This window comes from Myxocyprinus asiaticus, chromosome 26, assembly GCF_019703515.2.
Source record: "Myxocyprinus asiaticus isolate MX2 ecotype Aquarium Trade chromosome 26, UBuf_Myxa_2, whole genome shotgun sequence".
Lineage (NCBI taxonomy): Eukaryota > Metazoa > Chordata > Actinopteri > Cypriniformes > Catostomidae > Myxocyprinus > Myxocyprinus asiaticus.
The window spans coordinates 27253322-27265917 of NC_059369.1; the positions used below are offsets into that span (position 1 = coordinate 27253322).

The window sequence follows — 12596 nt, forward strand, 5'->3', positions numbered from 1 at the left end:
TGTTCACACACGCGTTTGGCGCGATATACACACTCACCAGAATAAACGAGGAAAACTCCCGCGGTGAGTAGAAAGGCTTACAGTTAATAAAGAACGCTTCCAAATTAGGACAGCACATCTTCTTTAAAGTTGTTACATCTGTACACCAACTTTCATTGATGTAAAAGCACGTTCCACCGCCTCTCGTTTTCCCCGTTAACTCCATGATGCGATCTGCTCTGAACAGCTGAAAGCCCGGCAGATGTAACGCGCTGTCTGGAATGGCTTCACTCAGCCAGGTTTCTGTGAAGCACAAGGCAGCAGTGGTTGAAAAGTCCTTGTTTGTATGGGTGAGGAGATGTAGTTCGTCCGTTTTGTTAGGAAGAGAGTGGAGATTCGCAAGATGAATGCCATCCGCGGCGCCATCATGCATTAAATTCTTTTTCATGCACTTTTTGCCTGCACCATGAAAAAGCAACCAGGTCTCATAGTAAAAACTATACTGTCACTGCATTTTTGCAAAATCAGTTTTACTTTCTACGTATCGCTGCAGTTTTCTGGTGAAATAAACACCAAAAAAAAAAAAAAAAAAGGTGCTGTAACAGCCATAGAGTTTTATTCACTATCACACAAATCACAAGTACACAGCAGATGAACCATTCATAAACACTTACATTTGGTCTATTTCCCACACAATACTGTCTCATTACATCGAAACACTTTTACTATAATGCATTTTTTGAAAGACGATATATTTTAACGCTTGTAGTACATAACCAACTACATATACAATCTTACTCAAATCTGACTGCCTTACACAGTGGTGCAACTGATTGAACATTGAACTTTGAACGCAGAAGACTGGGGTTTGAGACCAGCAAAACATGAGAGTTGACATTTCACATTTGCTTTTATGACATTATTAGGTTTAGGTGTTCAGTTAAGGTTAGGGAATGGAAGGGAAGTCTGTTTTGTTCACCTCACGTTTGCTTTTATAAAACTATCGGTTAGGTTTAGAAGTAGCATTTAGCGAATGATCATTTTATTGTTATCTTTCTCAGCTCTGACATTCGGAAAACTCCATGACTCACAGCAATCAAAATAAAAATGAAATTATAAAGCAATGATCAAATGGTTACAGAATTCTCATTTCATTTATTTAAAAAATTTAGCATTGGGCAAAGTACTAAAATCCTCTAAAATGAGTTTAAAACGACATTTAAAATAAGGACCAAGGGCGACATTTTGGGGATGCAAGCAATGTACCAATAATGATGTATTGGTATGAGACCATTGAGGTGAGGAACTGCTTGAACTACTTTCACTACAAGTTGCACAAGATTAGAAGATGAGATTATCACAATGTGCTAAATGGAAATGGGCATGGCATTACAATAAGTCCCCAATCAAACCAGACAATGTCATGTGTGCATAACTGAACAAATCTCAAATAGAATGGAATAAAATCAAGTAAACTAAATTCATTTCAAAGATGAGAACTAATGAACCACAGTAGAACAAAAGTTTTTACAAATCCTTTCAAACTGTGGAACCATCAACACTCGACTTATCACAGAGCAATTATCAAAGCTTATGACTGACACGAAGTTGGTGAATGTGAAATAATGCTACCAGGCAGCCTTGAAGAGAAATCACATGACCTTAATGGATCAGCTTGAAGCATTCAAGCAGGGGCCAGACAAATATGGCATGGCTGTGAAAAGAGCATGTTATTGAGGTCATGCTCTTTACTATAATCCTATTCGTCTGGAGCAGGCTGGCTCCAGGCCCTCTCTCAGATGCTGCTCAGTGGTCTTTGCAAATCTCCCAATGCTGCACTACAGATTCATCTGACTGAGAGTTAATTTCGATTTAATGGGCATGATAATAGTTACTTGCATGGTTTCTCCCTATAATGACAACTCTTTCAGTCTCTCTCTCTCTTTTAAAACAAGTCAATAGGGCTGGGCAGTATAAAAATATATAGTATACTGTCTGTCCGATGGTGGAAATGTGTACATTGTGTATATAAGGATACAGTGATATACAAGTCCAAAATGATTCATCCAAACAGAAAAGCATCTACTGCACATTTATGACAGATCTTTACTAGTCTGTATTATTTATTGGTCTCTCTTTGAATAACACAGACTGTAGAATCAATTGACCTTTTTTAAAAGCATAGTTCAATTATCACAATAGCCTTCTGAATGTGATTTCTCTCTGATTGTTTGATGTTTTTGGGCAGCACAGAAAAGCTCCAACTCTGCTACTGTAGTTAACTGTAGCTAACACTGTAACATTTTTTGCACAGCACGATATTCCTAAACAATTAAAATGCCTGATATGAATATTTTTTTTTTATTACCATTAGCTTTTTCTTGGCATGGCAATGATGATGTTGTTATAACTGTCTGATGACTGAATTAGCTCTAGTTAGCCTGATGCAATTCAACTGAAAAGTATCTTGGAGTGTCTGACAGATGAGCCTGTTTTTTGTTTTTAGAATGAATGGCTGTTTGCAGTCCACATGAAACCTGAATTATAGATGCCTTTTGTTCCAGTTAGTACTATAAAACATTCAAAACACATCTAACTCCCTTAGTGTTAATGGCTGGTATAACAATTAGATAAACTGTGAATAGCAGAGGGTGTGTGTACACATACCAATGACATAATTTGCATATTAAAGTTGTTCAGAGAATTTTCTTAATCACGCTTTATATATTATATGTATTTCTATCAAAAAGGTTAGAGGGGGCTTTACTCTGCATGGTCTATGTTAATATACTAGTGCATTAATAAAATATGAAAAACTTAATTTAAGAAATGCTATGAGACCATAACCTACCAACAGCATTTCCAATGTTCCAGACAGTGGACTATTTTAAGATTTGGCATAAAATTTCCTATAAATGGCATAGGTATCTCAGAGCCTTCCCAAAATTACCTTAAACCAAGAGCTCACAATAAGTCAAAAGCATGGAAACAGGCTTTTTGCTTTAACACATTTAAATAACTAATCATGAAAGTTTTCTTGATAATTGACCTGCACATAAACCACGCCCAGACCACCTTTTCAGGTGGACTCGGGTGCTGTTTGCTGGTGCACACAAGCAACTGTGACCAAACAAACCGTGACGCCTAATGGACCGATTTACTTAGCACTAAATTTGCCAGATTACTGCTAAAATTAATCTATATTCAAGTAACTGAACTATTTAACCAGCAAATTACAGACAGGTGACAAATCATTCCTGAAGTAGAAAATACTTTCATATTCTGATCAAGCAAGTTGTTCCTCATGAATGAATGAATGTGTGTGTGTGCATGTGTGCCTGCAGCACATTGTGCACACTGGATCCGCTCAGTTTCCAGGGCCACAGATATGTGCCAGCCTACCAGTTCAGGAAGCACAATGAAAGGGCAGGACAGGACAGGCCACATCCCTTATCTGCCTCCACTTTCTGCCTCAGAGTCTGTGCCAAGCTGCTGAAACCTGTTGATTGAATAGCTGGACTCTGCATACATCAGTACCTGCTCAAGGTCTGCCACTGCAATTGGGCACAGAGACTGCCAGCTTTATGCCAAGACACATTCAGAATCTCTGCTGACTCCACCCTGATTTACATCCCTTGCCCTATAATCCCACCATCATAATAATAAATTAAGTACCCTGAATTATTGAGCATTATACAACGGATTGGACAAGAAGCAGTCAGGGTTCCAACAATTATTTTATAATTAATTTCCATTATATTTTTATAAAACTATTTTATAATTTTACATTATAATTTTCCGTGATTTTCCAGTTGTTCACCTTATTGGATAAGGATTTTAAAAAATCATTTTACAGAGATCACACTCATGATGAACAATTCAATGAAATATTTTAAAGTGTAACATAACTACGAAAAATTATATTTACTTTTTTATAATACTTACTATATTATATTTAGAATTACATTATATTTACTAGAAATGTCCACTTTACCACAATTTTCTGCCTTGTACCTATGGCTGAATCACAGCCATGAAGATATTCTGTGCAACAGCTTTCTTGCTCATGTGATATCACATAAATTAACCTGAAAAATGTCTATCCTGTTGTTGTTAAATTGGGTTTAAATAATAGTCAAAACTACATTCTTGGGTCTGGATACTTGATCCTTGAACCAGTCCGCATCATTCAAGCATGAAGTGGTTTTTTAAGAACATGTGTGGCTACTTCGGTAGTCTGTGTTTGATCTGGAGCATTGGAAGTCAAGAAATAATTAAGCTCAAAAGAGAGTGTGACAGGATGACAAACGAGAGATGTAATTTATAGTATCAGCCGATCGTATTGTTTAGCAATGTCTACTGTCAGGAGGAGGAGAATAAATCGAATTCTGAATCTGATCATTTAGTTCATCATTCAAAATACAATCATCAAGTGACCACCAAAAACAACATATTAAGAATAAGATGAGCTCTGAATAATCACCAAATGACTGAAAATTACAGCAATTACAATAACAGCAGTGCATATAAATTCGCCAAAGGGTAAAGCTACAAGCAGTACACAGTAATTTGTATAATTTAATCATACTGCAATGCATTACTGGGAACTTCTTAGTGTGGCTTCTTATCAGATTGCACACCTTGCTGAATAATGCTCACGGCTGAGAGAAATGCTGAAAATAAGTCATGAAAAATATTACTTGTGGCTAGAGTATTTGAGTCTTTGGGGCATACTTTGTTTAACGGATGGCAGAAACAGACTTGTCAAAGCAAAGGGCTTGTCAAGTTTTGTCATGAATTATCTGGGGAATGAATGACATAAACACACAAAAAAAAAACTCACACAAAGTGAAAACATGAGCAAAAAAATCTGCAAAATTTGCACAAAAAAAGTAGCGTGTGTTTATACTTTACATATATCTATATTTGTTTATTTTTATATATATACAGGTGCATCTCAATAAATTAGAATGTCGTGGAAAAGTTCATTTATTTCAGTAATTCAACTCAAATTGTGAAACTCGTGTATTAAATAAATTCAATGCACACAGACTGAAGTAGTTTAAGTCTTTGGTTCTTTTAATTGTGATGATTTTGGCTCACATTTAACAAAAACCCACCAATTCACTATCTCAAAAAATTAGAATACATCATAAGACCAATAAAAAAAACATTTTTAGTGAATTGTTGGCCTTCTGGAAAGTATGTTCATTTACTGTATATGTACTCAATACTTGGTAGGGGCTCCTTTTTGCTTTAATTACTGCCTCAATTCAGCGTGGCATGGAGGTGATCAGTTTGTGGCACTGCTGAGGTGGTATGGAAGCCCAGGTTTCTTTGACAGTGGCCTTCAGCTCATCTGCATTTTTTGGTCTCTTGTTTCTCATTTTCCTCTTGACAATACCCCATAGATTCTCTATGGGGTTCAGGTCTGGTGAGTTTGCTGGCCAGTCAAGCACACCAACACCATGGTCATTTAACCAACTTTTGGTGCTTTTGGCAGTGTGGGCAGGTGCCAAATCCTGCTGGAAAATGAAATCAGCATCTTTAAAAAGCTGGTCAGCAGAAGGAAGCATGAAGTGCTCCAAAATTTCTTGGTAAATGGGTGCAGTGACTTTGGTTTTCAAAAAACACAATGGACCAACACCAGCAGATGACATTGTACCTCAAATCATCACAGACTGTGGAAACTTAACATTGGACTTCAAGCAACTTGGGCTATGAGCTTCTCCACCCTTCCTCCAGACTCTAGGGCCTTGGTTTCCAAATGAAATACAAAACTTGCTCTCATCTGAAAAGAGGACTTTGGACCACTGGGCAACAGTCCAGTTCTTCTTCTCCTTAGCCCAGGTAAGACGCCTCTGACGTTGTCTGTGGTTCAGGAGTGGCTTAACAAGAGGAATACGACAACTGTAGTGTCTGTGTGTGGTGGCTCTTGATGCCTTGACCCCAGCCTCAGTCCATTCCTTGTGAAGTTCACCCAAATTCTTGAATCGATTTTGCTTGACAATCGTAAGGCTGCGGTTCTCTCAGTTGGTTGTGCATCTTTTTCTTCCACACTTTTTCCTTCCACTCAACTTTCTGTTAACATGCTTGGATACAGCACTCTGTGAACAGCCAGCTTCTTTGGCAATGAATGTTTGTGGCTTACCCTCCTTGTGAAGGGTTTCAATGATTGTCTTCTGGACAACTGTCAGATCAGCAGTCTTCCCCATGATTGTGTAGCCTAGTGAACCAAACTGAGAGACCATTTTGAAGGCTAAGGAAACCTTTGCAGGTGTTTTGAGTTGATTAGCTGATTGGCATGTCACCATATTCTAATTTTTTGAGATAGTGAATTGGTGGGTTTTTGTTAAATGTGAGCCAAAATCATCACAATTAAAAGAACCAAAGACTTAAACTACTTCAGTCTGTGTGCATTGAATTTATTTAATACACGAGTTTCACAATTTGAGTTGAATTACTGAAATAAATGAACTTTTCCACGACATTCTAATTTATTGAGATGCACCTGTATATATATTTCAAGGTGTTGTGTATATATGTCCTATTTCAAATTTGTTTGTTTATACATTATTTTTCCCCCACATTGCTGTTGCTACCCGATTTTCACTGATGTTTTAACTTTTAGTCACTTTTGCACATTTTCAGTTCAACCTTTGGTTTTCATTGATTTTGTTGCACTAAAACATTTACACATATTATGTGGGTAATTGACATGAAATTTACAGCACTTACTTTCTTCATCTAAAACTATTTAAAAAAGGATTTTCTTGTTTTGTGTACTGTAATGGGTAACACTATCTAATACAGTTGTATTTGTTAACATTAGCTACATGAATTAGCATAGACTAACAATGAACCATACTTAATTATCTTGGTTTTTGTTTATTTCTACATATACTAATATGTGTGTATATATATATATATATATATATATATATATATATATATATATATATATGTATATTTACATTAAAAGTTGTATATGCTAAGTTACTATTAATTAATGCTATATGATCCAACATGAACAATTGTATTTTTATAAATTAACATTAACCAAGATTAATAAATTCTGTAAAGTTATATAGTTTATTGTTAGTTCATGATACCTAATGCATTTACTAATGTTAACAAATAGAACCTTCATGTAAAGTTTTACTCTTTAATTATCATATTTGCATTTTCCATGACTCATATTAATTGACACACTAGTTTATTTGTACTTCAAGAATAAAAGTTAATTCAAATGGCAAAAAGCTGGAAATAGTAAAGAAATTCTGTCACTGGACCTAAAATAGACACTTTCACTCATACTGTACATTTATGTACATTTTAAACTAACATCTTAACATTGGGATATAAAAGTTCTTGGACATGTTATTTGTTATCTACCGAGCTAAAGAGTGATTATTTTTAGTACTTTCTCTTTAAAAAATATATACAATCATGTTTGCCGTGGTTCTGTGTAGGCTATGTTTTCAAATAATGACAATATTCACATCGGTGGGGCCCATTGTTATATTTTCACCTAGGGCCCCACATACCCATGGGCCAGCCCTGTTTGAAGTGATCCAATTGGTTTAGGGTGATGACAGACAACACTATAAATCTTGACATCAGCAGTCTCCTTGGCAATCACGATTTCATACTCAATTACACTTCCTAGAGCTATCTAGCGCTCTGCGCATGTGTCAAGCACTAGGAAGTGTAGATCGAGCTTGAAATATTGAACTGCAATATTGCATAAATGTCATGATTTTGCCAAGAGACTGCAATGGCAAGCTATACAGTAAAACAAAAAAGAGTTATATTTTGGTCTCTTCTTAACCAAAACCAATTGGAAGGCTTCAGAAGACATGGATTAAACCACTGGAGTCTTGTGGACCCCATTTATACCTGGTATTAAGATGCGTCATGGGTGATCTGATCACATGTGGAAAGGTGAGACACATCACTGTTTACACCTGGTCACTTAAATCCTGTGACCACTTGTGATCGGATTTTGGAGAGGAGGAACTCTGTTTCATTACGACATACATCAGTCACTATGTCAGTGTGTTACTGCATGACATTAAAGTGTAACAAAGTTAGAAAAGACAAAGAAAGAGTGAAGAAAATGGCGCCGTTTCTCCCAGACACATCTGAAATTTTATTTAAGCACAAATGCGACATTTGGAGCAGAATTATCCATTATTTTAGTGGATTACCTGTATTAACCTGAGCTTCAGATGTTCGTGCTTCTCATAATTATCCCTGTTTGTTGATATGAGACACACTGAAGAAGAGCCGTGAGGTTCTCATGCTTGAATATGTAACCGCTTTTAAATTTTTTTAGATCAGACATATTTCTTCTTGTAAAGCTGCTCATATACAAAAGTTTAAACTCTTGCGCAGTGGTCGATTGACAGGCGAGGGGTGGCACTTCGCTGATGCCAGGATGCATTCAGGACGGATTAGCGTTTACACCTCAAATGCTATGCGGTCACATACGTTTTTGACCACATTTGTATGTGGTTTTTCTGATCTTATCACAAAACATTTTAGACCCCGTTTAGACCTGTATTTAGCGCTGACCACATGTGATCAGATCACCCGAAACGCATCTTAATACCAGGTGTACACGGGGTCATGGATTACCTTTATGCTGCCATTATGTGCTTTTTGGAATTTTAAAGTTTTGGTCACCATTCACCTGCACTGTATGGACCTACAGATCTGAGATACTGAATTCTTCTAAAAATCTTCGTTATTGTTCTGCAGAAGTCATACTCATACACATCTGGAATGGCATGAGGGGGAGTAAATGATGAACTATGGGTGAACTATTCCTTCATCAATAACATTGACTGTGTTCACTTTTTAAAAAGTGTTTCTATATGGTTCTCTTAGTTCCCAGCAAAATAATATAACATATGGAAACACTAAATATCATTTACAATGCATCGTTTAACAGCATTTGAAGCTCTGCCAAACATCGCTTTTTTGTTTTTATCCGATTGAAACACAATAGCACCTCTCAATGGAGCAAGTGTGGTGGTCATAAATGTCATACAACCATCAAAACTTTAATGTCTACAATCGAGTACAAGAAAGCTGAGCAGACGCAAAGTGGGTTAAACGCGGAATAAGAGAGTGGAGGCTTAGGAGATTAATCACATATATTTGTTTGGGGATGTCACATGGCACCTCTGCCATGGGACATTTGCAAACACTCTCCAAGCCTTTTTGCATCACACCTTAAAAGGAAGGTTAATGTAAAGTGAGTAAAATGCTGGCTCATTCATCTCATTCAATTTAGCCCTGTTTAGCCTGATTCCTGTAAGCCCAATTTAGCAGTGGTAGTGCTGAACCCTAGTATTTAAATAAAGGCTATTCATACTGAAACCTGTATGATATGCACATGTGTGAGAGTGATTATAGGAGATTTAAAAAGACATTTGGTCTCTAAACACATAGGGGGAAGTCCAGACTGCCCACGTTCAGTCAAGCTCAGTGCTGGGGCTAAATTTAGGAAACTGACACAATGCCCAGGAATGAGAATGATGCCTCAAACAAGCCACTGAGTCAGCCTGTGAAAGAGGGTGGAGACGGCATCTCAAAATGGACAGGAAGAACAGTCATTTCTGAGATAATATGAACAAATGAGTTACATGAAATATTTGAAATGCTACTAACTGATCTGCTCATAAAGGATTTGAAAAACCTCTCAAACTGCAATATTGCTCTTTGTTTGCATGTATAAATAACCCAATGCCTCAGAGACTAAACAAGCACTCTGAGTAAGAGTAAACAAACTTCCAATGTCTTGCAAAAATGTTTTAATAAGACTTTTTTATGCACTTTGATAGCTGTTTTTTTTTTTTTTCCCCTATGGAAGAATTGACTACTGTTTACAGTAAATCCCCAAGGAGGATAAGTTTAGCAGAAGGCCTATCAATCTGTCAAAATAAATCTGGGCAATCTTCACTTCTCCCAGTCCCACAAAGTTTTGGAACACATAGTTGTGCAAAGTTGTGTTGCTTTGGTTCCCAAACATCAGAATTTCCATAAGCTGGGAATGAATCCAGTCCACAACAAGTGTACCCCTTTGAGACTGTTCCTATGAAGTATTGTGGCTTTCTGGCACAGAGTGAATGATTGTTTCCTTTCCAAATATGGTCTGTGCTCCCACTGACTTCAGACAGAGACATCTCATAGGTATGGAGGACATGGCTGGACAAATCTCTTCTTCATCATTGATGCTGTATAGAGAGGTACCCAACTTATTTACAGTGAGCAATGTGAGAATTTTGTCACCACAGACAAAGCAGCACACTTGTGTGAACCATTTTCAACTAGAATAAGAAAAAAAAAAAAAAAAAATATCAAACAAACTTAACTGGTATATTTGCCAAAATAAGGACAAGATACAGACTTTATCACATTCTCCTTCCTGTAAATAAAGAATTTGTTTAACATTAGTTACTACATTAGGTAACATGAACTAACAGTGAAAATTCATTAACAACACTTTCTAATCTTGGTTAATGCTAATTTCAACATATGCTAATGTATTTTAAGATTAAAAGTTGTACATTTTAACATTAGTTCATGAAATATGAACAAACATGAACTAACACACACACACACACAAAGATATTTGTTTATTTAGATATATATATATATATATATATATATATATATATATGCAGAACTGTGCAAAAGTCTTAGGCACATAAGATGTTTCACAAAAGCATTCGTCTTAAGCAGTGGTGCATTTAGGCATGGGCAACATGGGCAGTTGCCCAGGGCGGCTCTTGTGGGGGGGCGGCACAAGGCACGAGGGGGCAACAACTTTGGGGGCGTGTTGAAGCGGGTTTCACCCAGGGCGCCATACAAGTTACAACCGCTACTGCTCTTAAAATGGTTATTTATATCTTGAGCTTTAGTGTGTCAATAGGAAATATAAATGTTAGACTATCAAACATTACTTTTGCAAATAGAAAAGATTAGAATAGAAGAACAGGGAGCCCTGCAACATATGTCATGACCCCCACAAAGCCCCCCACTGAACATCGTGTCAGTCTGAGATTACATAAAGAGACAGAAGCAATTGAGACAGCTTAAATAGATAGAAGAACTGTGGCAAATTCTCCAAGAAGCTTGGAACATCCTATCTGCCAACAACCAAGATAAACTGTGTCCAGGTGTACCTAGGAGAATTGGTGCTGTTTTAAATGCAAAGGTGGTCACACCGAATATTGATTTAGCTTTTTTATGTTTACTGGACTTTGTATGACATTAAGTGATAAATGAAAACTATTTATGTCATTATTTTTGAAGACATCCTTACTATGCAACATTTTTCACAAGTGCCTAAAACTTTTGCGCAGTACTGTATGTATGTATGTATGTGTATATATATACAATATATATCCATTGTTAGTTCATAATACCTAATGCATTTAGTCATGTTAACGAATAGAACCTTGTTGTAAAGTGTTACCAAGATCATTATGATGTTATGTCACATCCGTATCACGTTTCACGGCATGCACAAAGTTGCACTATAGGTGAAGAAAGTATTAGGCTACATGATGCCAAAATGAACATACCCTATAAGCCCAAAAAGTTCCTCCTGTTATACCAATGGCATGCAGGAAAAAACAGCAATCAATTTCAGAGCCTGCAAATTGCAAAAACCACAAACCAAAGGAAAAGCAACCTTTTACTTACCAAGTATGCCCCCACTGTACCCTGTGCCAACATCAGGGCACATTCCGCCAATAAAAATATCTTAATATTCGAAAAGCATGACGGCTTTTTCTTTGTGTCATCCTGCTGAGAGTCCTCGGGGCTCCTGTGTTTTTTCACCTGCATCCTGTGCAAGTTGGTCTAAATGCAGCTATCAACGGAGAATAAATGCAGCAGCGGTACGTTCACATGGACCCTCGGCGTAGTGTTAATAAATCAAGCCAACCTTTATATCTATCTGTAAAACTATGTTATTGTTTACAGTGAGACTCTGTGACTCAGCCGTGTGACAGGTTCTGGACTTTTCATTGAAACTCTGCCGCTGACTGAGTACGATCTAAACTCTCCTCCGATGCTTTCTGTCGCGGAAACGGAGGTACGAGCGACGCCACTTTTTATTCCAAACAACATCTTTCTTTCCCTCTGCGACTGTCCGTGCACCGTCGTGTTAGTTTTGTGTTCCTTCAGCCCGGCCGTCGCGTCACCATCTCTCGCGTCCACAGACTTGATTCCCCGCCTCGGTCATTATGACTTGTGTGTGAGAGCGTTTCTACCGGTTGCCTTGTATGTTGAACGACACAAGAGGCGCTGTGCTGCAGGCACCACACGCTGAATACTTAGGAAATGACTCCCAGATAGACTGAAACACAGATAAACAGAATTTAAATGGAGTTTGATTTATTTTTTGTCGAGGTTGTATGGAGAATGCCATGTCTAGCTCATTTTAGCTAGGTCTACTGTAGCCTAGATGTAGACTACAATTCAGTATCCCCTTAAACTCAACTAATGTCCAAAAGCCATTAGGTGCACTTCATATTTCACATGTTTCTGTAATTCATTACTATACTACCCCCACTAATTAAGTGCAGTTCATTATTAGC

At 37.3% G+C, this 12596-nt stretch overlaps 1 protein-coding gene across 2 annotated transcripts in view; it reads right to left on the reverse strand.

Annotated features, from left to right (window-relative positions):
• LOC127417420 (solute carrier organic anion transporter family member 3A1-like) overlaps positions 1-12281 on the reverse strand; it is an 84019-nt gene extending 71738 nt beyond the window's left edge. For both annotated transcript variants that reach the window (XM_051657468.1, XM_051657469.1), the window contains exon 1: positions 11698-12281. In XM_051657468.1, coding sequence (XP_051513428.1) covers positions 11698-11841 — 144 coding nt within the window. In that variant the 5' untranslated portion in view covers positions 11842-12281. The remainder of the gene's footprint in view (positions 1-11697) is intronic.
• Positions 12282-12596: the final 315 nt, after the last annotated feature.